This window comes from Vanellus vanellus, assembly GCF_965231255.1.
Source record: "Vanellus vanellus genome assembly, chromosome: Z".
Classification (NCBI taxonomy): domain Eukaryota; kingdom Metazoa; phylum Chordata; class Aves; order Charadriiformes; family Charadriidae; genus Vanellus; species Vanellus vanellus.
The window spans coordinates 6805109-6831021 of record NC_138908.1 but is presented as its reverse complement, the minus strand read 5'-3'; the positions used below and the strand labels follow the sequence as shown (position 1 = coordinate 6831021).

At 40.4% G+C, this 25913-nt stretch overlaps 1 protein-coding gene across 1 annotated transcript in view; it reads left to right on the top strand.

The window, feature by feature from the left end:
* VCAN (versican) overlaps positions 1-17635 on the top strand; it is a gene marked incomplete at its 5' end in the record, with an annotated part of 109661 nt that extends 92026 nt beyond the window's left edge. Inside the window, 3 exons of the mRNA XM_082497196.1 lie at positions 13562-13706; positions 14840-15022; positions 15489-17635. Coding sequence (XP_082353322.1) covers positions 13562-13706; positions 14840-15022; positions 15489-15619 — 459 coding nt within the window. The 3' untranslated portion in view covers positions 15620-17635. The remainder of the gene's footprint in view (positions 1-13561; positions 13707-14839; positions 15023-15488) is intronic.
* Between the last annotated feature and the right edge of the window lie 8278 nt (positions 17636-25913).

Here is a 25913-nt window from a genome sequence, read left to right as displayed (position 1 = left end):
TGTAGTGGCTGAAAGGGCAGCCTGTCTTCTATTAGGAAGTGTAAAACAAGATACATGCTCACATATTCAAAGAAAGATTTGGTATGTCACTGAATGATGAATTCAAGGAAATTAAAATTAGGGCTGAGATTCTATTTTTTAATTCAGGCTACTGCGCAAATATGGTATTAAATTTTTACTTTAATTTTCAATTTTAAGAAATGAAGATATTCTAGGGACAGAATAAGACCATCTGTCCAACAGATTTCTCATTTGGTAGATCTCTTTTCCACTTTATTTTTCTTTTCTTTTTAACAACTTCCCTCTGTCTCTTCCTTCGGAAACAATTTAGGTGTCTCTTGAAATCATTTATGTTCATTGCTTCAATAGCTTTCCTTCTTAATTTATTCCATATGGTTTCTGGATACCATGGTTCTAAGCAGCTTCCTCATTTGCTCCTTTTCCCTAGTTTTTAACTTATTTTTCATACTTTCTAACCACTATTCTGGTTACAGTGATTTATTACTTCTCTAGTAATTAATAGGAAACATAACATAATTAAATATATGCATCAAATGTATTACCCTGATGATGTCTTAAAATTCCAATGAATTTGAATACTGTGTAGGTCACCAAATTACATCACTTACATATTTGCAAGCAAACAGTTGTCGTGATAGCTTTAAATGCATTAATATAATTTTTGATCATAAAAATCAGCATTATTACATCAACACTCAGGTTCTAACTTGAATTTCTGAGATTAGAGGTAGCTCTTGCATATAGCCAAGATATAAATAGACTTCTTGTGTTTTACATATCAGGGCGCATCTGTAATTCGGCTGCTTCTAACTTTGTTGCCCAGCCCCATGCTTTCTCCAAGATAATATTTATCTGCAATTCTATTCAACACTTCGGGCATAGAGGAAGATTTGTCAAGGCTGCTGAGGATTCACTGATATTAGACTTTTCTTGGAGATACTACCAGAAAAGTCACTTCAACTCTATTTTTAAATAGACTGCATTTACAAGTGACGTACAGACTTTTTTATCTTGATACTTGTTTGAATTTTCTGCCAGTAACAGCTTGGTTTAATCTGAAAATCATGCTTACATGATTTTATTATGTTTTGGACTAAAAAAAAGTAAGTTCTGATGCTTGGTAGGCTTAAAAGAAAAAGCAAATGAGCAACAGCAACAGCAAGACATGTTGTGGATGGAATTGTGGGCCCAGTGCTGCAGTTGACCCATGTACTGCCCAAACAAAATAGCTGTGATACATTTTAGTGATTTCTCTTTCACATGAGTTTTGTTTCTGAACCAATAAAACCCACTAGAATTGGGAATCACTGAACCACAGGCTCTACCATTGAAATTATGGAACAAGTTTTGGATTACTTTAGTACTCATTTTCCATGGACATAAGGAAACCCACAACTTAAATATTCAGTATGTTGAAACGAACTCTTTTGCCAGGTGTTGGCATGTATTTTATTAGCAATTTGTGGAAAGGGGATCAAATAACTTTTTTTTTTTTCTTTGCACCTAAAAGGTGTTTCAACCAATGAGTTCAACGGAAGGAAATAATCATTTTTTTATATTTTCAGCTCATGCCAAGTTGTGTTTTTCCAGATTTTTTAAACAGAAGCTAAGTGCCAGCCACCATTAAATATGATAGTTAGACAAAGCACATACATGAGTTCCTTAGTGAAAAACAGCAAATGTACTTCCAAGTGCGCTGCACATTGTTTCTAACTACAGAGAGCTATTGAATACACATGCCCACCTCAGCTATCTTTTGTGGACTTCATAGTCATATGCAGCACTGGCATATAAATCTTGTGCCGTCTCACTTCTACTGGCTCCCAAAATAAAGGTGGGGCTTGTTTTTGAGCACACTTCCTGTCAATTCATGTGAGATGAAGGTGATAAACTCACCTTTTTCATTGGTCTAGTAATGTGAGAAAACTTGAATTCTCAGATGAGGTTGCAGAAATTTCCCTTACCTCATGAAACAGTGGATGATAGTTTTGCCAAGCAAACAAGTAAGGGCCATTCAGTTTTCTGTGCAATGTCCAGATGAGATCAGTTCATGCCCCTTCAGTGGGATGGGAGGTTTGTTTGTTTTTTAAGGTGTGTGGGACAACGTGAGCAAGATTTTTAAAAAGTGAGCATATAGAATCTTACTGGGAAGCCTACACTGAACCTAGAGTACCCCTGACAGGCTTACAGCCCTACTGAAAACAGGGGCAGTTATTTAGGTGCTTAGTAGTAGTCTAACCATAGTCCACCACTTTTGATATCTTGGCATTCTTTTTTTTAACCCCTATAGAAAAAAATATCTGTCAGCAATTCATCAAAAACAGCAGCAGTCAAAAAAGCCCCTCTATTCCCGTGCATGTTTTTCATGTATGAACTGGAATTTATGTTTAACTTGCAAGAATAATGCCAGTAAGCAAGCCCTGGAATAAATGAAGAGCGATCATGTAAATACATGCTCTGATTCTCAGAGTTCCTCAAGGAAAATTCTCGTGTCTTGAATAACGAGGCAAGTACAATCAGTTTCAGTGAGAAAGCTAGGAATAGTATTTAAAACTTTTTGGTCCGTGTGATATTTGTCCATATCTGTATTGAGTCTACCTGTTTTCCATGACAAGAACTTTTAAGACAAGGAAAATTATTGTAACAAAATAGAAATGGGCACACTCCTAAAGCATAGTATTGTAGGCTGCATTCCTGCAAAGAGAACTTGAGGACGCTTTTTGATTGAGGTGTTTGATGAGTAGTTATCTGTGTGCTTTTAGGGGATTTTGGAAGGTTTATTTCTTAATTGTAAAGCTGTTTTTAATTTAAAACTGTTTAGCAGTTTCCTGCCTTTCAGCAAAATGGCATAATCTTCTGCAATGGATTGTGTCGTATAAATAAAGTCTTACCATCTCCTGGTAAAAGATACTTTTTCAGCATGTTGTACCCACTCCATCCCAAACACAGGCTGGGCTTGAAAAGTGCACAATAACATGCGTAAAGTAGTTGGGTTGTACCTCTCATGCCCCAAACTATAATTGTCAGTCCAGGTGCTACTTTTCCATAAACAAATTGCTTTTCAGGTAACTGATATTTCATTGTACTGGATTTTATTGGCAAGGCCGATTTGCTTATATTTGCCTTTTTTTAAAAAACAAATTGGAAGCTTCTTGGCTAAGGTCAGAGCATGTCATCACAGGTGCTCCTTGGTTAAGCTTAGGCTACTTTGTCCAATATGTAGAAGAAAATAAGCTATAATTATACTGAACTGTGGGATCCATTGCTGGCCACCCGTATGAATCTAATTTGTTCTGATTTGCTGTACTGTATCCGCATGGCAGGAAGCAATCTTTTCTCATTTACAATGTGTTCCTGCTCTCTCTCTTTTTTTTCTTTTCTTTTTTTCTGTTTTTGAAAGAAAGAACTTTTCACTGTTTCCGGTGGTTGGGAGAGGTGGATTCGTTTTCTGGAGCTGATGGACCACATGAAAAACACTTTGGCAGCAGCAACCGTTCCCTTTTTATATCAAGGGAAAGGAGTTGATTGCAGCTGTGTTAGTGCAACATAAAAAGTGAATGCTCTTTCAGGAAACCTAGATCCTCACTTGTGGTGCAAATTTAGTGATAGTTGGAGATTAGGGACCACTGCCATAAGCATTGGCTTGGAATACCAGCAACATCTGAGACCGCATGGTCAGTAGAAAGGGAATTTGTAAGATGCAAAGTTCTATCTGCCTAGTTCCTAACTTCACATAATCTGTCTCAAAGGTGAAGGTAGTGAGAGCAGGTACAGAAGTGTGTTCAGAGAACTCACAGCACCCCAACATTTTTAGAGATTCATTAGTCATTACTTCCTGAAAATCAAGCCAATTTCTGCTCAAGACATTTCAGGTATGATTGCGTAGACAGATGCAAGAGACGCAAGAAGATTATACAGTATTTTAAAGAACAAGTTTTGTTAGCTCTGCTTTTCTTCTACATCGGTGCAGTTACAGGGCTGTTCTGTTGGCATTTGGTGTGGGAATGCATTAGTTTTCCTCTGACTTACGCTCCACACAGGAATTATAGTGGCTAAATGGGAGACTTTGTTTACATTTAAAAAATTACAGAATCAAAATTATTCTCGCACTTTTCTGTAGACTTTTATCCCAGCATTTCTGTGATAGCGAACAACTCTTTAAGGATGAATCATGGACAATCTTCGTCCCACAATTATCATAAAAAGCTCTAAGCACTAAAACCAACTACATTTGGGGTATATCATAGTGATCCAGCAGAAGAATGCAAGGCCTGAATACTCACACAACTATGTGAAAAGAGGAATTTGTCCTTGTCTACTTGGATTTTTGTATAATTTAAATTTGATGTAATACGAACTACAAAATAACACAACTCACATTATCAGTAGAGACATTTAATAATTGGTTTGATCAAAGGAAGAGTGAACACAATGTGACATTTGAAAATATCTTAGGGAAATCGAATTTAAGTAATTCTCTTAGTTCTGTGAATAGTAACTTTTACAGCTGTAAAGCACACCCATCCAAACAGAAAAAAATCTGGTGTTGCTTTTGGCAGCTTCTCCATTGTGTTTGGATTGCTGGCGTTTCACTGCTAAGGACCCTTGTGAGCAGGCACAGCGGTAAAGGAGTCCTTTGGAGTTATTCATGTTATGGATTAAGCGCATATAGCTACTTGAGGTTGTGCCTTGGGCCTCTGTCTCACAAGGGGAGTTATTCATATCCTTTGGAAAATGCTGTTGATAATTAGTACTTTGTAGGGCGGTGAGCTCACTCCCATTACATAAGATTAGTGCTGTAATAAGGAGCTGGCTAGTGTCTGTGGCCAGATTGTCTGTCACTTGGAGAATGCTGCCAGCTAGGAAAGTAATGGGGCATATTGCCACTTTTAAAACTGTCCAGAGACTCTACGTTAGTTTTTCTTCCCTTCAGCATAGGAGCATTTGTGCTTTGTGTTTTGCAATGCTGGACCTCAGGTTGTCAGTGTTAGGTAGCTAAATTAAAAAAAAAAATAAAAAAACAAACAAAAAAACCCAACCCAAAACCAACACAATACAAAACAGAAGTTTAATTCTGGCAAAAACAAAGCCCTCTCTTTTTCTTCCTTTAATACTCAGTGAATCAGAATGCTTTAACTTGAGCAAATCTGTAACTGCACCCCTCTCAGAAAGAGTAACTTTATTGAGCACAAAAACCTTCAAAAGGCATGGAGTATTGTAGGGAAGGAGCCTGCCTCTGAGGGTTAAATAAAGCAAACAAACTAAAAAGTACTGTAGTGAGCTGCAAACAAAAAGCTCATTGTGCCCATGTCCCACAAGATCATTGGAGAAGGAGAATTTAAATCTACCAAATGTTTTGGTTTTGTGCTGCAGCCAGTCATTACAGCCTCTTTTTAAGATGCTCATTTGACCTGCATTTAAATGGAGGAGAACTATATAATGTTATTAATGACAGGTATATTTTTAGGTCAGTATGTTGTAGGCAGTAAGGAGGGCCTCTTGGACAAAGTGGTTTTTTGTCTCATTTTTACCAGGAGGGTCAGCAGTTACTTCAGAGCCTCGTTATGGTTGGCTCTGCGCTAAAACTCTTGGACAGCTTCAAACCTGCAGTAAATGTTGACATAAATGACAAAGTGCAGGGTTTTCTGTTTTTTTTTTTTTTTTCAGTGGCTCTGCTAGTAGTTATGCACAAAAAGAATAAGTCACACCCCATGTAATTTGCATCATGTTGATAACACGTAATTGTATTAGTGTGACTCCCAAAGAACATGTATTATACCAACCAACATTTAACACCCTGCCATACTTTTCCTCCACAGTAAAACACTTGCCCATTAGCAAGAGAATTTCACCAGCTCTTTGCTGCTAATTTTTCAGTGTCTGTGCTAAGGTGACTACTGAGAGCCCAGTACGCACAGTATACCCACAAAATTGAACTATACAGCGTGTGAACCATGATCACTCTAAGAAGAACCATTACCACTCTAAGAAGAGTTGGTAGAGAGCAGATAAAAGTGAATGGAATTTTGTCCACTGGCTTCAATTAGCTTTTAAAGAGTTAATAAAAGATATCTTTTCTGAATAATTATTATTTTGAAACTAGTTAGTATGTGGACTCAGTAGTGAGTAGACATTGCCATCTAGTGGGAGTTTCTTGCCATACTTACTGGTTTCTGCCCATGGAAAAGTTGTCATACTGTGGTATTGCTTTAAAAAAAATGTCTCGGAGCTAGTCATCTGCTCCACCATATGACCAACTCCCTCCAAAAGATAGGATTGATAGTGTTTTTATGTTTCAGCTTCATCAGCTAGCCTTTTTTACTTGTTTCATTTGTATTCTTTAGATTATTTTCCCAGTTTTGTTTTTGGTTTTGCTTTTGAGTTTTTTTGTTGGTGGTTTTTTTGTTTGTTTTGTGGTTTGGTTTTGTTTTTTTTTTTTTTTTGCATAGGTCTTATTCAGTTGCTTATTCACTTTCAATCTGCAATCAGTGCTTGTGGATATTCATGGATATACATGAGTGTGTGTTATTCAGAGTCCTTTTTCTGCACTGTTGCATAGGAAATCAAAGAGTTTTTCAATACATCTCACTGCACTCTTATCAAAAACCCCTTTCAAGTGAAATCTTTTGCAAAGGTCCTTAGCAAAGCTCCTTCGGGGAGTCTGTCTTGCTCACAGTGTGACTCTGTAATGGGGAGTGTTGGGTGCCTGCCTGATCCAAATCCTGCCAGTTTCCCAAATCCCATGCAAACAAAGCCCAGATTAAGGGCTTGAGGGAAGCCATTCAACTATGATCTAAAAAATATCAGGAACATGGTATGTGATTTTTGTGTGTACTTGTAGATAAGTTTAAATATAGCAGTTGTCTTCAAATTGACTAGAATTTCTCCCAGCAAAGATGTACCAACTTCAGCTTGGTCCCTCCTTCAGCAGAATATTTCAGAATGTGTCTGAATTGCGCATGTGATCTACCCTATAGAGTTTAGGGCACCACCTGTATCTTCAAAGCAAGGTATATGCTTAAGCACTCACTGAATGGAGTTTTTAATCTCATGAATGTTTTTGGTGGGTTCTGTCAGACTGCTCCCATTCATAAAACTAAACAGAAAAATCCTTTGCAGGACTGAGGTGAAATTAAATGAAACAGAGCCTATGCTTGCTATAAGGTAGTTTCTAGACTTTCCCAATGTATAAATGCATTTAAATACCTGGTGAACTTAATGGAAGTATTTCAGACATTGCCAAATCTTCACAGTAATCTGCTTGATTTTTTTTTTTTCTTTTGAAAGGAAATGCAATCCCTTTCAAACTTCCCATGAGCGTCTCATATAACAGAATTGGTGATGTATAGCAGCATGAGCTACAAAGGAGAGTTTTCTGAGCTGATCCGTATACTTATTGTAACCTTGTGCTTATGTTGTTGTAGTTAGGCCAACTTATAAAAGTGTGTAATTGCCAGGACTTACTGAAAGCGAGATGTAATTTTTAGTTAAGCTATCCAATTATAACCGAACCTCCACAGTAAGGGACTTGTTCAGGGGGGTTTCTGATAAAGATTCCTAAGAATTTGTCTGCTATTGTGAAAAAAGTGCATTCCTGTTCTTAGCAGAGTTATGACAGAAAAAAGGACAATAGTCAGTCAGCTTTGTCGTGGTGGTTTCAGCTTGTTTGGTGATAAATACCAGGCAGGGAATGTTGCTTCACTTTCATATGAAATGGCACAGAGAGTATCCAGTCAGCATCTTTCCTTGTTTTTTTGATTTGCCTCATTAGTCTTGCATTAAGAAGCAATCAGATAAGGAAGCAGCCAGAGCGAAAGAAAATAAAAATCACATTGGAAATTACAAGTGCCAAAAAGTGCCAAGACAGATTTGTACTTTAAGCTTATTTAAACATGCTGAAACCATGCTTCCTTTTCCCAGAAGGAAAAGCATTAACCCTGGAAATCTAAATAGGTGTATTTCAAGTAAATTATCTCCTAGCTTTAGTTAGGTACAAAAGATTATTGGCCTTTACACAATAAGGAGGTAAAGCAGTAAAGTTTTGTTTGCATCGGTAGTTTATTTTGTTGCGCTTCATTAAATGCAGTGCTTGCTGACTATTTTGGAAGCAAAATCCAAGCGACTGATCTCAGCCACTTGGTGTGGCTTTCAGAGATAAAGGAATGGCTGAAATTTCCAAATGAGTGTCACAAAGCTGAGATACTGCTTACTTGTAGATTCACCTTGGCAGTGCAAACATCTGAAAGAGCTGATTGGATTACTCATTAATAAGGAAGTGAGTCCCTCAGATAAGGCTGGTTATCTGAAAATTTAAATAACAAATCTCCCACAAGGTAGGATCTTGTTCATGATGGAAAGGCTGTGCTCATTCAATTTAATTAGCAGCCATCTGAATGAAAAAAAGTAGTGACTAATAAAGTTAGCTGCTTTACAGCTCTTGCTGTAATACTGTCTTTCTTAGATTTAATTTATGTGAAAAGTCAGCCTGTCACCCAACTGGCAGATTATGGCTGCGTGTTAATTCAATGCCATATAAGGAAATTCTCCCCAAAAATGTGGAACTTAATAAAATGTCTTCATGGCTTCTTGTAACCATCATATCCAAGCTCCTCCTGTGAGGCGAGAGAATACATTGTCCCTGCTTTACAGAGTGGGAATCAGCCAGCCAAGTGCATTGTCTAATGCCACGTAGGAAGCCTGAAGAACTGAACCCTGTCTCAGCTGCAGCTCTAACCCATGGACCTTCCACCCTCCTTCTGCAGGAAAATATTCAGTGGTCTGTAGCAGGGAAAGCTAGAACAAGTAAATGCAAAGCGCGGGCTTTGGTTTCAACAACAACAACAAAAAACTGTACAAGAAAGATTAATGAGTTATTATGGTATAATTAAGGGTGTAAAGAGCATTACAGGAGTGCCAGTTTTCAGCCTGAAGTGATGAGAAGACATACTAGTGGTGTGGCTCCCAAAGGACCAAATGAATGTACAGGGACCAAAATCCCATCCCCACGGCTAGGTCCTGCAGTTACCTGACTACACAGAAACCTTGTGTTTTTTTATTAGAAAAAAAACAAGTGCTTCACCGTCATGGGTGTTGAGAGCTTTGCAGAGTGGCTGGTGCAGCGGTGCCTGGCTGAGCCTGGGGCGTGTGCTTCCAGCCTTCGCTCCCCTGCACTGCTTTGAACTTCCTTCTCCGAAGCCACCTCAGCAAAGCGCGCTTCATAGCTGGAGGAGAGAAGAGTGGTGGGCCAAACCTCCTTTGAAGTACTTTTTGATTCATGTAAATAATTAAGATTAAATGTCCTAAAATGTACAGTCTGAACGTGCTTTGCGTTTTAATCCAGGGGAAAACTTCACCTGTGTCATGGGAATGTTGCTTAAAAACCAGGGTAGTAATAGTTTTTAGGGCCCTCTGTGCTATCACCCGGGGTGAATATTTCTGCTGAAGATTAAAAGGGTCATAACAGCTTTTCTTTCATGTACTAACTCAGCATTTGAATCTATTTAGGTTTTCAGAAACATAAGTCATATTTTATGAATGATGCAGCCAAGAGTGTTGCTAAAGGCGTCGACTGAAGCTTGGTTGTTGGCAAAAGGGTGTCTTGAGCTTTATCAATTCAAACACAGTGCTCCTTAGTGCGGTTTCATTGGTCTGCTGAGACAATAACAGTTTACATGAAGATATAACGTTAACAGGAGGGTAGCTGGACCGACACCAGCAGTTTTTGGCTCGCCTGTGAATATGGCTGATCATTTTTGGACGTGAACAAACCTGAATGGTACATGTTGCCAAGGAATTAAGGTTTGGTTGGTTGGTTTGGTTTTTTTTGGTTTTTTTTTTTTGTACAATATACTTTTGTAACAGGCAGTAATGCATTGAAATACAAGGATCTTAAATGACACAGTCATTTTAAAAATGGCATCTTGTTCAGGACACCCTGAGCAGTGTTTCCCAGCAGAATAATTGTGACCTGAGTATCGTAGATGTTTACTGCACTTATTGCAAGGGTAGGGAAGTCATTACACTTAACACACTTGGTATGAGAAATTGTTAGGGGTATGTTTGAAAACAAACAGTACCAATCAGTATGTGACTTACGGGATTTGGTTCTTTCCCATTAATTTTTTGCTGATGTAGGTTTACTGGTGATAGTGCAGTCACCCCTGATTTACACTAGTGTAAGTGAAAACCAGAATCATGCTTGCAGTCATGCAAAAATGTAAGCCATAAGAGGAAAGCAAAATATTAGTTTATTTGTCTAGCAACTTATTGCACTCAAACTGTGAGAATCTTTTTGTATCATTATCCCATTATCAGTGGCTAAATAAGGAATTGAAAAACTACAGAAGAGCTGGGTGGAGACCTAAGAAAGCAATTCAGCAGTCTGGAACTTCCTCTGCTAAGCAATTCTGGCAATAAACGCAGGCAAAATCAGAGTTATTCAGCCAAAATAAATCCATGCAATGACGATATCAGATGTGAGGTAACAGCAAGTCACGCTGGAGGATATCAGACATTCTTGTATAAACCGCAGGGCCTAGATATAATCCTTTGCCATTACACTGCAGCCCTGCCAGCAAAGCAAACACAAATTTTGGAGTCATTATGGCAAGGCAAATAAGAGCATGTGGAGCCTCTGCTTAGGGTGGGAGCTGGCAAGCTGCTGAGCACCTTCAGCTCACACGCCCCCAATAACCATTAAATATCCTTCATTCCCACACTCTGATCCCCGTGGAAGCAAACGTCTCTCTAGTATCATTTCCACAAGAAACAGCTGCAAGGCTTGTTGAGGTCTTTCCTTTGCCGTCAGGACATTATTGATCAAACTTTTCTTCCACTAACCTGGCAGTTTTCTTTAATTTTTCTATGTGTCCGTATGTCTGGGCATATTCTTGAAAGCAATTGGACTGCGTCGGCTTAAGAAGTTGCTGCCTATCATCTGAGGGGTGTAACCACCCATGCATACACTCGTGACTTACATTAGCCATTCTTACTTTTCGGTTGGGTTGCGTAGTAAGACATTCAGAGGTGAAAGTGAGAGGTGATCATTTCTTTCTGCTTACCCCACCTCTCCAACACTCAGACAGACTTCCCTGCAGCAGGAGTGAAACCTACACCAGTTTTGCTTCATTGCCTTGCCCTTTGTGGTGCTCTTGGAGGTGTGTCAGAGCCCCCCAAGTAGAGGAGATGCAGCAGGTATCTGGGACAGTGCCGTGGGCAAGCCTAAGCCTTCAGCGTGTGCATGCACTCAGCTATCGCTGGTTTAGTAAGCAGTAGCTTTCTGTGTTGGGGTAGCGTGACTTTTTCTGACCAGATTCCTGCATCCTTAACCAGCTCTGCTGTAAAAAGGCGCTGGACCTTTGGCTCAGTAGCCATTCCAAAGTACCCTTTTGGAAAAGGGGTCTTGGAGGACTCTGAGTTGCAGTAATACTCACCATGCATGGGCGTATTCCTTCCTCCCCGTTTTCTTAATCACTGGCTCAAGAGATACGCACAGAGCTTGCTTTTCTTTTTCACACTAGGTGTTGCAGGAAGCCCCCCACACTGCAGATCCCATTTGACTCATATATATGGTATTTGGCTACTGTGCTTGAAAAACTCGTGCTCTGATTTATAAGCTAACGTGAAATGCTGAATTCTGGACTTGAGTAAATGAGTTAGTGTGTATTGTAGTTTAGGACTATTAAACACTGAAATGCAGAGAAGGAATTAAGTTAGTTCCACATAAAAAGGGAGAAGTTTTATTAGAGGTAATAAATTCAGTGCAGAACAAATTTATTTAGACCATGATTGTTAAATTGCTTGGATAATTAAAACCTGTGATGGGTAAGACGACACGTGGTAGGAAAAGGTTAAGTACTTAGTTTTTTCATAGTTTGATTCATTGTAAGGTAAATACTACTTGTGTGGGGTGTGTTAACTTTATTTCTAAAATGTGTTCGCACAGGCAGTGAATAGTGGTTTTTTCACAAAGTTAAGAAAATAGAAAGCTAAACTTTTATGACATTTATATGGGCCAGCTCTAGACAGAAAGATGTAAGCACCGAGGAAAATATAAGCATTTAGAAACTATCATTTTGACCATACAAGGGTCTAGCTGCCTGGTTAATGTCTGGCGTTTATGTGAATTCCAGTGCTTTCAGATATCTATTTTTATCCTTCATTAAATTCTTCTTGGAGTGACACAACAGAAATCCCCCAAAAAATCGCCTAGAATAGTTTCCCAAATCTTTTCTCACTTTTCTTTACATAATGTTATGCAAATCTCAAATTACTGTGCTTCATTTGGGATGAAGTTGAAACAACAAGTGGGATAAAGTTTATCATCTCACCTCTGCTGACTGCAAGGGCAGCAGGCTATATGTCCCCTACCAGGGACTACTGCATAGATCTTCAGTCGGTGTGACACTCCCTTTGTTTCTATTTTTCCTGCTTATTGATTGGGAAAACAGACTGAATCCTACCTAATTTTCATCCAAAAATGACATCGTGCAATGATGAACTTAGCCATGCTTGAAAGACCGCATTTTACAGTGGAATAAACGCAGTTTTAGCCTGTGCGTGGAGCCGTGCACAGCCTGCCAGCAGCCAGCATCCGCAGCTCTTGGTCGGGACATATCTTTAGGCAGATGCCGAGCTGGAAGCTGCAGAACTGTGTAGCTAAATAAGTGCAGACCCACATCTAGCCAGCTTGGATCCCAAAGAACAGAGCCTGCCCAAATCGATACGCCAGATGTGTGTCCCAGGTGCAGGGCTAAGAAACTATTTCTTTTTTATGCTAAAGGTATTTTTTCAACCATTTGAAGGTTCTTTTTTTTGCTCTTGTCGCATACCAACAATCAGATTTCTACTTCTAAAACTAGTGTGCCAGTTTCTGGTTTTATTCGTATATATTCATAGATGTCTGGAGTTATTTTTTCTACAGAGGGCAGAATTCGGATCATCATTTCTAAAGCTGAAAGGCTGCTGTGTATGCCCAGTCTGCCACGTAGGTCTTTTTAATGGCAATATGTATCTGCAGTGATCTGGGGACACACTCTGACACCTTTACTTATTTTACACCTAATTTTACACGTCATTCCATTGAATGACTTCATTAAATGAGGTCAGAGCATAAATAATTTGAGTCTGAGAAGCTAGCCTGTAATTTGCCATTTAGTAGATCATGGACTAACAAGGGTTATGGGCTATTTACTGCATTTCCTGGCATTCCACTTCATGTCTGTCTGTGTAGGAAAGAGTGTGTTTCAACACACTGAGGATCAGATTTTACTTGCGCTGAATTCTGTCACTGTTTTGTTCACCTGACATCAGTTTACAGTAAGCAAGGAGTTAGATCATTATATTTTTTTCTCACTGAGATAATCTATTAATAAAGTGGGAGGATATTATAAATCTAGCTTTGTTTACTTCGTTCTTAACAGCCTGAATCAAACAATTGTGATTGCTCTTCACCAAAGGTAATACTGTGTGTTCTGCTGTAAAACGGAATGTAAATATACTCCAGCACTGAAAATAATGGTTTTGCTCCTCTTTTCTGCAGCAATATGAGAACTGGCGACCAAACCAGCCAGACAGCTTCTTTTCTGCTGGAGAAGACTGTGTTGTTATAATATGGCATGAGAATGGGCAGTGGAATGACGTGCCCTGCAATTATCACCTTACCTATACCTGCAAGAAAGGAACAGGTACAAACTTTCCAGTAACAATAGCATAATTCTCTAAATTCCGGTTTTATTCTAGCTGATATCTGGTGACCAGCAGAGTGAGCCCTCAACTGAATTAGCCTCATAAAGTCATCTTTCGTCTGTATTCACATATTACACCTACACCTAATCTGTTCTTGAGTTAGGCACAAAAGACTACACAGTTGAAACTCTTGGTTAAAACCAGGCAAATTTATTTGTAGGTACAGATCTCAGCAAAAGAGGCATTCACGTACCTGTCAGGCCTGTTATACTTGCATACCGTGAAAATATAACCAACTACTCTTTCCCAGGATGGCATCGCTGTGAAGTATGTGGGCAGCAGAATATTGGTAGGCAGTCATAGCAGCCAATTGACCACAGGTATGTGGTTAGCTCTTCAGCTTCAGTTGAGCATACTTTTCACCCGTCAAGTAATGTTGATCTTTGTCTTCCTCTTTTCCAAAACCATCTAGTTTAATGGCACCACTGGAATCTGAAAAGCACGGTTGGTTTATACACAGTTAGAGCTGCTATTTACAGGAAACCTGTTACCAGGAGCTGTACAGCAATACTTTAGGAATTGCCTCTGCCTCTTCAGATTGGGAAAGTAAAGAAACAGCCAAAATTTTGTGTGCGCTCCATTGTTCCCAATTACGGTTTACAACTTTTTGTTAACATGTTCTCTGAGCCTTGAAGGATCCGTCAGTTTAAAGTACTTTTAAATAGTCTATTGTTGAGGAAGACACGAGAAGTATTGAAAACGAGATTTTTTTCTTAAATGCTTGTAATAACTTGACTGGTTTTCAGGTTTTGCAGCTTTCCAGTGAAAATCACTTCTTTGTGTGAGTATGCCAACCTTTTTTGGCTCAAATTTACATCAGAAATTTAAACCAAAAAGGCAATATGAACTATACTATCTGCTGCTTTCCAACTTTTATCATTACTGTATTTGGTCTACAAGACTGAAGAACTATAGAAAAGACTGATCTCCCTGTCCTTATTTGGATGTGTCTTTTGGGAGTCTCACTGAGGTCCCTTGACATCTTCCCTAAGCCAGGGTTTAGAGGTCAGTACCATATTCAGAAGTGCATTTACAAACTGATGGTTTGGGTTATGTTCTCTCTCCCTTTCAGTTGCTTGCGGTCAGCCTCCTGTTGTGGAAAATGCAAAGACCTTTGGAAAGATGAAACCTCGTTATGAAATCAACTCCCTCATTAGATATCACTGCAAAGATGGTTTCATCCAGCGTCATGTTCCAACCATCCGGTGTCAAGGGAATGGAAGATGGGATATGCCTAAAATTACTTGCATGAATCGTGAGTTCTTTGAAAGCAAGCCAGTGCTGGATCAGAAACAATAGACTAATTTAAGATTAATGAGTAATGAATACATATTTTAAGAGAAGTGCAAATCTCGTATGATAGATTATGACAACAATACCTCTCACTCTATCTGTAGGAAAAACCATCAGACCTCCAAAACTAATGAAAATGTTCCTCTTCGGGTTTTGCAACCAAGATTCTTTTAAAGTAAACAACACTCTTACAAAGCCCCCGAAATCAACAGTTTCCTAATAACACTAACAAGTCTGTCTGCAACTGTGGTCTAACTGTGTGTAAGAGCTGCTTCTCCTGTCTGTAACATGGTCATAGTACCAGTTAATCATTTGTTAACCCTCTAATTAATCAAGACTAGATGGAACTGTAACGTGAAGTGTAGACAGCCCGTTCATAGTTAAATAATTTTAAATTAATTTCCCTTTTTTCCTCCTTCTCATTGCAGCATCCACATACCAAAGGACTTACTCTAAGAAATACTACTATAAACATTCTTCATCAGGAAAGGGAACGTCATTAAATTCATCAAAACACTATCATCGCTGGATCAGGACGTGGCAGGACTCAAGGCGCTGAGAGCTAAATGGTGAATGGGGATTTCCACCATTTCAGCCAAAGTCGTAACTTTCTGTGCCTTTTCTATCACTTATAGGAGTATTATGAAATTGTTTTGAAACTATGGACTGCGGTATTCACAATGCATTTCGCAAAAGTATGGTGTTTATCAGAAAATTAAAAAAAAAAAGGAGAAGTGCTTATGGGGATAAAAGGAAACCATTTCCAGCCTATAAAGATTATTAGTTTTCTATATGCCATCAGTGTGGACCATTTTATGATATATACCAGCCTTCTGCAATATTTAAACAGCTCGATTTTAGCACCAATGAAAATGTAAATAAGATGATTTTAATGTTGTTTAATTGTGTGTTGTTTTTAAAATCCTGTATATAAAATGAAAAGTCACACTAATTTCAGGCATATTTATGGTTAGAACGGCCTCAGAGGTCTTCAGTCATTTATGACGGTTGTTTTAAAGTTGTTTACCTAGGCTGGAAATGGTTGAAATAACTTCACTGGCTGAAATTTGCTATTATCAGGTGAAGATAAACACACAAGTTACATGACTTTATTTTTTAATGGGAGCTGTGCCATTTCCCATCCACGGTACAGTTTGTGTCCACGAGATGCAAAGTTTAGACAGAGCACATAACAGTGGCATGAAGCATGAACTAGGGACTGCAGTGTGGAACTTTTTTTCTGCTCTCCATTCCAGCTTCACCATTCACGGGAAAGGATGCGTGGAGGAGTTGTGTATGACAAGGAGGGCCTGTAAAAATCCAAGTGCTAATACATTAACTTTATCAACAGGGCCACTTTTTTGAAAAGAAAAAAAAAAAGAAAAAAAGAGAAGAAAAATTGCTTTCACGACATTAACCACAAGGTCTATATTACAGGTCTCTGCATTCTAAAATGGAGATAGACCTGGTGTTTGGGGGATTTTTTTTTTTGTAAAAAACAAACAAAAATCAAAAAAGTAAATAATTTTGTATATATAACCATTTTTTAATCTTTTTATAAAGTAATGAATGTTTGTGTATGAATGCTGCAGCTGTGAAGCGTACATAAATAAATGAAGTAAGCCATACTGATTTAATTTATTGGATGTTATTTTACCCATGCAAAGAAGATTAAAAGAGCTCGCCAGTGCAGTATTAGCCCCTGAGCTCCACTTTTGGAACCATCTTTCAGTTCAACTGCGATTTCCCTGGAGAACAAAATTCCTGCTAAACAGGATCATTTGTTTGCGGTTAGATGGGTGAGAACTGTATGACTTACAGAAGAATCAGACTCTTGGCTTTCTAGAAAGAAGTGTGTGCACAAAGAGATTATAGGTTGTAGTTGGTGCAGTGTGTACGTAGGAGTTTTCTATTATGATTTCTTACCCTGGTCAGCTCGATGGCTGACCTGGATGTGTACAGTAAGTGTAGAAGGCAACGTTTGAAACGACCTCTCCACAGAAAGGACTGTTATTTCTGCAAAGTGCCTTGCACATCTTTGGGCACAGGGAAAAAAAAAAAAAAAAAAAAAAAAAAAAGTGAAAATAAAGAACAGTAAGTTCCCTATGGTATACCTTTTAAAATAACGTTACGAGTGCAAACACAGATGGGAGGTTTATGCCTTTGTGTTAGTGTGGGGATATGATGCAAAAAGTTGAAAGGGAAAGGAAAAGAATTGAGACCCAGCCAACATGTAAGAGTTTGTACTAGGCAGAGCTGCCCATGGAGTGACCTTGCCATAGCTCGTTGGGAACAGTAACTACAGTTCCAGGCAACATCTCTCAAGAAATTGTAGTTACTGCTCCATCGAGTGTACCCAATCTTTGTGTATTCAACATGGCAGTGCCTCACTGTGTTGGCCGGTTCATTCCCCACCCCTCGCCCCCAAACAATGCACATAATACTTTTCTCTATTTATATTATTATCTTGTATAGTGTATAATGTGAATGTCTGTTTTTTTGTGAATGAAAGTCTAAAATCTTTGTAACTTTTATATCTGCTTCTGTTTCACCAAAGAAACAAGGTTTTGCTATACTGTGACTTGTCTTGTTATTGCATGTCTTCCTGTTTAAATCTATGCAATGTGATTTTTTTCATATGAATACAATTAGATTGTCAGGTACTTCACAATTGTCATGGGCTTAGTCAATTGCCCACTGGAGTCAAAGAGAGTCAGCTGGCTGAACTTTAGTAGGTGCTGGATTTGACTTTATATGAGCAGCTCTAGGGGATATTTTAAGATATACATTGTATGTTTTGAAGTCGATTATTGCTTGTATAAGTCAAGGCTCTGTTCATAAATATACAGTATTCTACACATCACTTCCTTGTACCAGAAACATACAGAACAGAAAATATATTTTAACACTTTGCAAACTTTCTCACCATATGTATAAAAAACCCTGCATAGATTTGTTGTTTTCATGTCTACTTGTTGGATTTAAACAATGTTGTAAGGCATTCAGATAACATTGTGATTGTAGTTTTAAATAGGTTAGATACAGTGCTTATATTGATTTTTTTCACCTCCTTCTATTACGCATAATAAAATAGGACTGACAACATTCCTTATTAAAAAAAAAAAAACTAAAAAAAAAAAAACCAACACCTGTTACCCATGCTTGTTTATTTAGACAGAGAATGGAACTTTATTCAGCTCTGGAGACTTTCTCATACTGATCTAAATGCCAAATGTTCCAGTACCAGCCCCCCACAAAAATGCATGCACTCATATCACACAGTTAGCTCTGCTGTGAAGCCGGGGTGTTACCACCATGAGTGCCGTGATTCCTTTACGTGGGGCATCTCTGACCTCCAGTATGTGGAACTGTTGGGATTGGAGTAGAGGGATAGAAGACAAAACTAGACATTTAAATATAGATTTCCTGAGTGAGTGTTTCTTAGCTCTGCTTTTTTGCCTTTCAAGGTAAACCAGAATTCTTGTTTTTCAAAGTTACCCTCTATCTACTGCAGAGATAGAAGAGACCACTTTGAATCGTATTTTACAAGTATAGGCAAGACAAATATCTGAGTAGTATTGCTTTAGTAATCTTCCCCTGTTGCATAAGTATTGAACTTTTTGTCTCTACTAACACACGGTCTGCCATTTAAAAGGATACAGAAACAGCTGTAGAGTGGGAGGTGGAAAGGTTAGGAGAGGATGGGGCATTGATGATTGGAGTCACTAGCTTAGAGGAGCTCAGATGTGCTCTGCACACCTTGGGTTGCCAGCAGCACATGGAGTATCTGGTTCAACTACGGCTCAGGCTGCAGGTTTGTGCACAGAGCTCAAAATGCCGCGTGTGACCAATTGCATTTTGCGTGCCCATTAAGGTCTCTGCAGAGTAGCTATTATTATTCTGACCGTCTTCCCGTCCCTTCAGATATTGACAGTATTTGATTTGCCGGCATGAACCCACCACAGCGGATAGGAATAAGCCAGGTCACCTATTTCGGTAGAGCTTCTCAAATAGCAATAGTAGGTGCGGGTTAGAGGAAACACTCCTATATTTCAGGTATGCCCTAAGAGATGCACATCTTCTTGAATGCAGGGAGGAAGAGATAGCTCCCTGATGGCAAATCTCCTGGTGGGACATGGATTTCTATGGGATCTCTCACCTGAGATGTTGCTGCAAGTAGCGAGAGACTGGGGATGGATGAACCATGTAGGAGAAAACACAAGTCCGTGGAAATGCAAGAGGCAGGCCAGCAAGAGACAAACAGCCTGGCAAGGGGCTGCCAATGGAAAGGATAGCCTGAAAAGAGGGCTTTGCAGTCAGAATTTTCCTTGCTGGGTCTGGAGAACGTCACCTGAAGCTTAACCTGTGTGTATGATTAGGGTCCATGTCTGTAATACTTCTCTAAGTGGAAGGTCTTCATTTCTGCAGGCAGCATCTCTGCATTACGCATACACAGAAGTCGGCACATGCAAGCAGAGACAATCCCTTGGCAATGGGAGGCTGAAACTGCAGCAGCTGGGGCAAGTTTGAGCTGTAAAAAGCTCAGCAGCACAGCAGCCTGGGGTGGCTGAGGAGGAAGGGATGTAAAAGGAGGAGGAGGAGGAGCAGCTACCAATTTGAACGCTATTGTGTAACTCCTGAAAACCAGGATCCTGCTAAGAGCAGGACATGTGGGTGTAAATAAATCCTCAGTGAAGCTCTGTACCTCTAGAAAGTTTGAGGTTTGCTTTTTTTTTTTTTCTTTTTTTTTCCACATTGTAGATGCCAACATTTTGTGTTTAGAAGAGCTATGTTTTTGTCTGCTAAGAAGTCCTGCTGCTGTTCTGTCTCCAAAAAACCTCCAGACTTTTCCTCCTCAGCCTGAGCAGGGCTGCTGAAGGAGCAGCAGCTGCAAAGATGCCTCCCAGGGCTTCTGGGCAGAACTGTGAATTTCAATGGGCTTTGGAGGCAGAAGGGTATGAATGGTTCCTGGTGTGAACCAGAACTATTTCTTAGTCCAGACGGTAGGGAGAAAGAGTGGTCATGTTCTTGGCTCAATTAACAAGGCTGGCAGCATGCTGTTCTTTACCCCAGGGGTGGAAGATGACTCAAGCTGTCTGTAGGCTTCAGCTCTCTACGTAGAAGGCTGCTCCTTCACCAGGAAATGTTTAAGGCTTTGCATACCAAAAATGAGTGGAAAAATCCATGGGTTCAGCGCAGCTGTGTTAAGGCACAAAGGCAAATGCATTATTTTTCCAAAAAAAACCCCACGCAACTTGCATTATTGATTGTAAGCAGTGATGCACATAGGCCTTGATGAGCACACTGTTTCTCCTGACAAACAATGAAAGGGATACAAACAATGTTTGGATGAGGCATGGACGAAAGCTTACAGGCCAAGCGAAGTTGTTAGCATGGTCAAGACAAGAAAAATTGTCATTGTAAAGACAGAAATATCATCCAGGAGAAGGTGTATCCTTTGAACACTCCAGCAGTACTTGTGGCAGGAAACGCAATAGTCTGCAAAGTGCAATTTGATGGCAAATTTTGGTTTTCATGGCAAATAAATATTTTCAAGCAGGAGAGCCCTCAGCTGTTACTGCTATGGAGGCTAAGTTACTGTTTAAATGCAGATAAAGAAGAGAAATGGAACCTTGAAGTGTATTAGTGAGGGATTTATTGCGAGGGTGGGAATAGATTCGTGATACTACCAAAGCGCCTCCAGGTTTCCAGCTGCCAATAGCCAGGAAAAATGAACTGAAGCTGGAGATGGTCCAGCAGCCCGCTTCTGGGATGGTCAGAAGATTGGAGAAGCTAAAAGGAAGGCAAACACGCGTGGTGGTCCCGCACAGAAGCAACAGTCTTAAGGAGCGATTACGAGCGATTACATGGCGTATGATTTTAAGCTCTAAAATTTGCATCGTGTAGTGGTGAGAAGTCCTGTGACAGTAAAAGTCCTCATTACTTTAATACAGGAGGTAATCAATTTAGGAAGGGGAATAAATGGTGTGGTTGTCTTCGGTAGCAGGAGAATTGCAGGAATTTTAGTCCTGTGTTTCTTCAAATTCAGTGGTTGGGGTAAATAATGACACATAGTGCTGCTGTGTGGTAGGGAAATAAGTAACGCAGAGGCTTGGCAGAGGTGACACACAAAGATCTGCAGCAGACCCAGGCCCCGTTCCTTCACATGTTTAAAAAAAAAAAAAAAAAATAGTGACTTTTCTAAGCAGGCGATTAAAGTTTTGATTCCAAAGGCAGTATGATCCCAGGCTGCTCTCTTCAGGATTAAAACAAATCTTGCTCTCACCCATGTGCTACATCTTTGTCAATACACCTTTTAATAAGCTCAGAAAAGGGGGAAAAAAGCAGCAGATGCTGCTGACAGTGCTGTTTGCTTGCTGAACGGAAGATCCCTTCGATGGTGAAAGCCATACCCGTTCTTCCACTGCGGCTCGCTCATCTTAAGCCACGGCAACCCCTGGATGTGTGCCAATCCTGACCGAGGACAGTGTACGGCGGGTGACAGGGTCGGTGACCGCTCCAGTGCGCTCTCCGTGTCGACCTCTCGAGGAGAGAGGAGGCAGCCCGCAGCTCCCCGTGGCCGCAGCGGCAACGCTCAACCTGCGTTCCCTGCAGCCTGGGGCGGCTGAGAGGCGCAAGTGCCAGGCTGGACCTAAGGCCCCGCGCCTCCCAAAAGGGCGTTTGAATGGGAACGTGTGCCCTGTTAACAAAACCCATGGACTTCGGTAGATTTCAAACCGTGCTGTGGCCCCAGGCTGTTACTTGCGGTTTGAAAACAGCTGATGGTACGGGGCTGAAATGTGAGATTTGCTTTTGGGGAAAATAAAGATATTTTCCTCTCGGTGGGCTGAACCGGTCATACTGGTTTTCTGATGTTTCCAGGGTATAAAGAGAATCCTAAACCCAGCACAGCATCATTGATCATGGTACCAAATCAATCGCACCCCGTTGAGTCTTGCAGAAACCATCTCCGTTAGGTATCGCGGTAAGAGGATCTGAAGCACGTCAGAGCAAAGCTCTGTCTGCTCGCACTGCGCCATCCCTAGCAGAGACCCGTGGAAGACGCTTTAAGGAGAAAGGCATGATTGGAAAAAGTGATGTTTTGATCCCTTCTCTCCTGCGTCCTTCCCACAGCCTGGCTCCCTCCCCGTGGGTGCGCTTTCCAGACTGACATTTCCAAAGGCAGAGTAAGAAGGACGAAAATCATGAGAAAATAATATTATTCTGAAAGGGAGTTGTTATGTCAGAGAGAAAATTGCCGGATGGGAGGAAAAGTACATGGGTATTGATTTGAAAATGGAAAATCAATCCATGTTAACTTTGTATTAGGGAAGAATGTGAATTTATACAAATGAATCTGTACCAACCAGACAGTGATATTCCCCAGTATGAGCATATCAGTACAAGAGCTACATATAATATAAAACATATGCTACTGTAGTTTTTGATGAACTGGCCTAAATGTGCGTGCTCTTTGTTTGGTAGTAGTTTTCGGCTGCACTCTATGGTTACAGGTGTTTTTTTACAAAGCTGCTTCAATCTTTCAGGACTTTATTGAAGACAGTCCTTTTAGCCTGTGTTTGGCCAAGTAAGCTACACTTTCAGTTACTCTCCAGTCCTTGAAAATTGTTAGGAACAGAGGTTTGTGCTTGTAAAGTCAAACATTTGGCTTTAAAATGACAGGCAATGGGGGCACAAAAAGATTTTTCAGGATGCCTGAAGTGACATTAGCGTACTGCTGAAGTGAGATGACTTCTAAAGGTAAAGGAAGAGCTCAGGACATCCAGCATCACTTCCTGTCGGTCTTGAGTGGAAGATTCCTCCTGAAGAAGAGATTCCAAATGTGAAAGTTAAGGAAAAGCTTGGGGTTTAGTCTACAAAATCCTTTTGAACTTTACAGTGTACCGGATACTAGCTAACACGTAATTACACAGAGGAGAGAGTTTACCTTTACCTTTTAGGACATAGTTTGATAGTTGTATATAGTAAAAGCTTCATTTTTCAGGGGTAAAAAATCAGATATGTGTATTTTGATTGACTCAAAATAGAGAGTCCAAGGCATCATTAACAGCATCAGGGCTAAGCTTAGAGGAAAAAAAAAAAAACTGCCAAAGGAGAAGTCCATACAATTACAGAAACGCAACCCTTTTTCTCTTGCCCTGCCCCAGCTCACTGAAGTCACAGCTTTGATCCTAAAAAGGCCACGGTGTTGGGGATTGCTCCAGGCTGCCGCGGATGGCTCTGGGGCTGCCGTGTCTGCAGCCGTTGAGTGGCTGAGATGCGCTCCAAGCCCCTGGAGCAGCAGGAGGGCAGCGCCAGCATGGGATGGCAGGGCAGTGCCATAGGAGGGAGAAAGCAGGACATCGGAGGCTGGTGTCACCGAGCCAGTGCAGGAGCAAAGCCCTCGCCTGCTCCAGCCCCATCCCACAGAAGCAGCTGGGGAGCCCACGAGAGCTGTCACCTTGTGCTGGCAGGCACCGGACCTCAAACCTTCCCTGATGTGATCCGACTAGCGGGGCTTGGCCGTATGAAGGACCCAGGACAAGGCTATTAGGCTAACTTAATTTTAAAATGGCCAAGATAATTCAATTAAACTCTTAAATTAGTGGCAAATTATCATGCACACGGTCCAACAAATCACCAGGCTGCTAGGACAGTTTCAGTTAATGTCCTGGGGAGAAAGTCTGCCTTCTGTTAAATAATTGGAAGAAGTTTTTCACTTTGAAGATGGTGAGGCACTGGCACAGGTTGCCCAGAGGGGTTGTTGAGGCCCCATCCCCGGAGGCGTTCAAGGCCAGGCTGGATGTGGCCTTGGGCAACCTGGTCTAGTGGGAGGTGTCCCTGCCTAAGGCAGGGGGGTTGGAACTCGATGGTCTTCAAGGTCCTTTCCAACCTAAACCATTCTATGATTCTATGATTGTGGCTTTTCAAAAGTAGGTGCAGATCAAAACTAATGTCCCTGCATGGAGCAAAGTCAGCTACTCTGCCACATTCGCGGCTTGGTGTAGCCACATTCCCTCCAGGCTGTATCTCCTCCAAACCATCCTATGCTACTGCTAAGCTTCACTTCACTTCTGCAAAGTTTATAGATCGCGCTATTCCTGTGCAAAGAAATAATATTGTGCACTAAAAACAATCCTGTCAACCTCTATGATGATAATCCACCAAAATTAATGCATTATTTTATTTTCCTTTGTTTTTCTTACCCTCTTGCAAGAGTCTGGTGTTGCATGTACCTGGATATCCAGGACTTGATGTCCTGGATGACTTGATGTCTTCTTGTGACCTCCTCATGGCAGTGACATATCTTTGAATCTTGGCCCATATGTATTTTGTGTGATAGACAGAGAGTAAATGCCTCTAACTGACCTCTCACCATGGAAATAACACTTTTCAGCTGTACATTTTTAACTCATACTCCTCTGACTGTGAGCAAAGAGCTCGGTGGGGAAGCAAGTAGCTTCTGTGTAGTACAAAAGTTTTTTCCTTTCTCATTTCTGCTATATCACTATTTACATAACCAATAGACTTTTAGCATTTAACTGCTCCTATCTCCTTACTTTTTATAATACATGTTTTTGAGACGTCTGTGTCTTTGGATATGACAATGGTAATACCCCACCCTGACCCTCCATAGTCAAGTTTCTTAAAAAAAAAACAGTTTTCAACATATGTCAACAGCTATCCCTTCTTCTCACCCAAGAAGTGTGATTCACTAGCTAGTGCTCCCCACCTTACAATAAATGCTGACAGATTTTTTGAAATTATGTATTGTGTATCATAATAAGAAGTGTCTCTCTTGTGGTAAGGAGAAACTACAAATATTAAGTAGTCTTAATGTCACTTAATTAGTGTGAATCTTTGTCTAAAATAGTTATCTATCATCCCACATGTCTTAAGAACAGTCGAAACCAAGAGTAAAAGGATTGTTACATTCTTAAAACTGGAGAAATCATGTTCACCTTTTATCAATTATATTGCTTTACTCCAACCACAGATTCTTCAAATGGAAGTTATGCCATGACCGCTTTTGTGGCATATGATGTAGATAATGGTTAACTCAAAACCTGAGCACCTTTCTACAGCTATTTCCTGGTATTTCATGCATTCACCCAACCTTTTGTGTGTTTCTGTGTAAGCTGAGTGCAGGAAAAACTCAGCAAGGAATCCCAGGAAGGAGTGTGAACGGACTGTTGTAAGTACAAGTTCATTAGCTGAGTTGTCCAATATTTGTTCTCAGATACTGTAAATCACCCATGATACAAGATTCAAGAATAGCACAAAAGCACAGAGGTGTGCTGAAGGACTGATACGAAACCATTGCTGGCAGAATCGGAGAAAGCAGGGCAGGGGAGGAATCCTTTGCTGTGATTTATTGTAAGCTTGTTTTGCGGAGGTAAATTAACCCACTTAAAACTTGGGCCAGAATATGCATGAATAAACTGGGATTTAATTGTGCAGTAGAAGGGAAGAAGGGATCTTCCCAAATCAAAGGACCAGTACCTACCTTAATTTGGATCTTAAATATCCAATTTTGTAATGACTCTTAGCTTTTGTATGGCAAGTGCAATTTTATTCTGACCTACCAGCACAGCTTGCTGGGTGGGTAGGTTTAGTTAGCGAAAGTATCGGAGTCACCTTTGGGAGCTATTCCTACGCTCACTAGCCTTGGAGCACAACATAACCAGGGTCTGATGCAAACCCGAACATCTCTTTCCCCCCGCAGCCCGGTATTAACATTTTGGGGTGTGGGTGACTAGATGCGGCAGGAGGTTTATTCCCCTTCATGGGGGGTGGCGGTGTCAAGTCACATCTGCCAGGCAGAGAGGCAGCTTGCTCCCTTCCACAAGTAC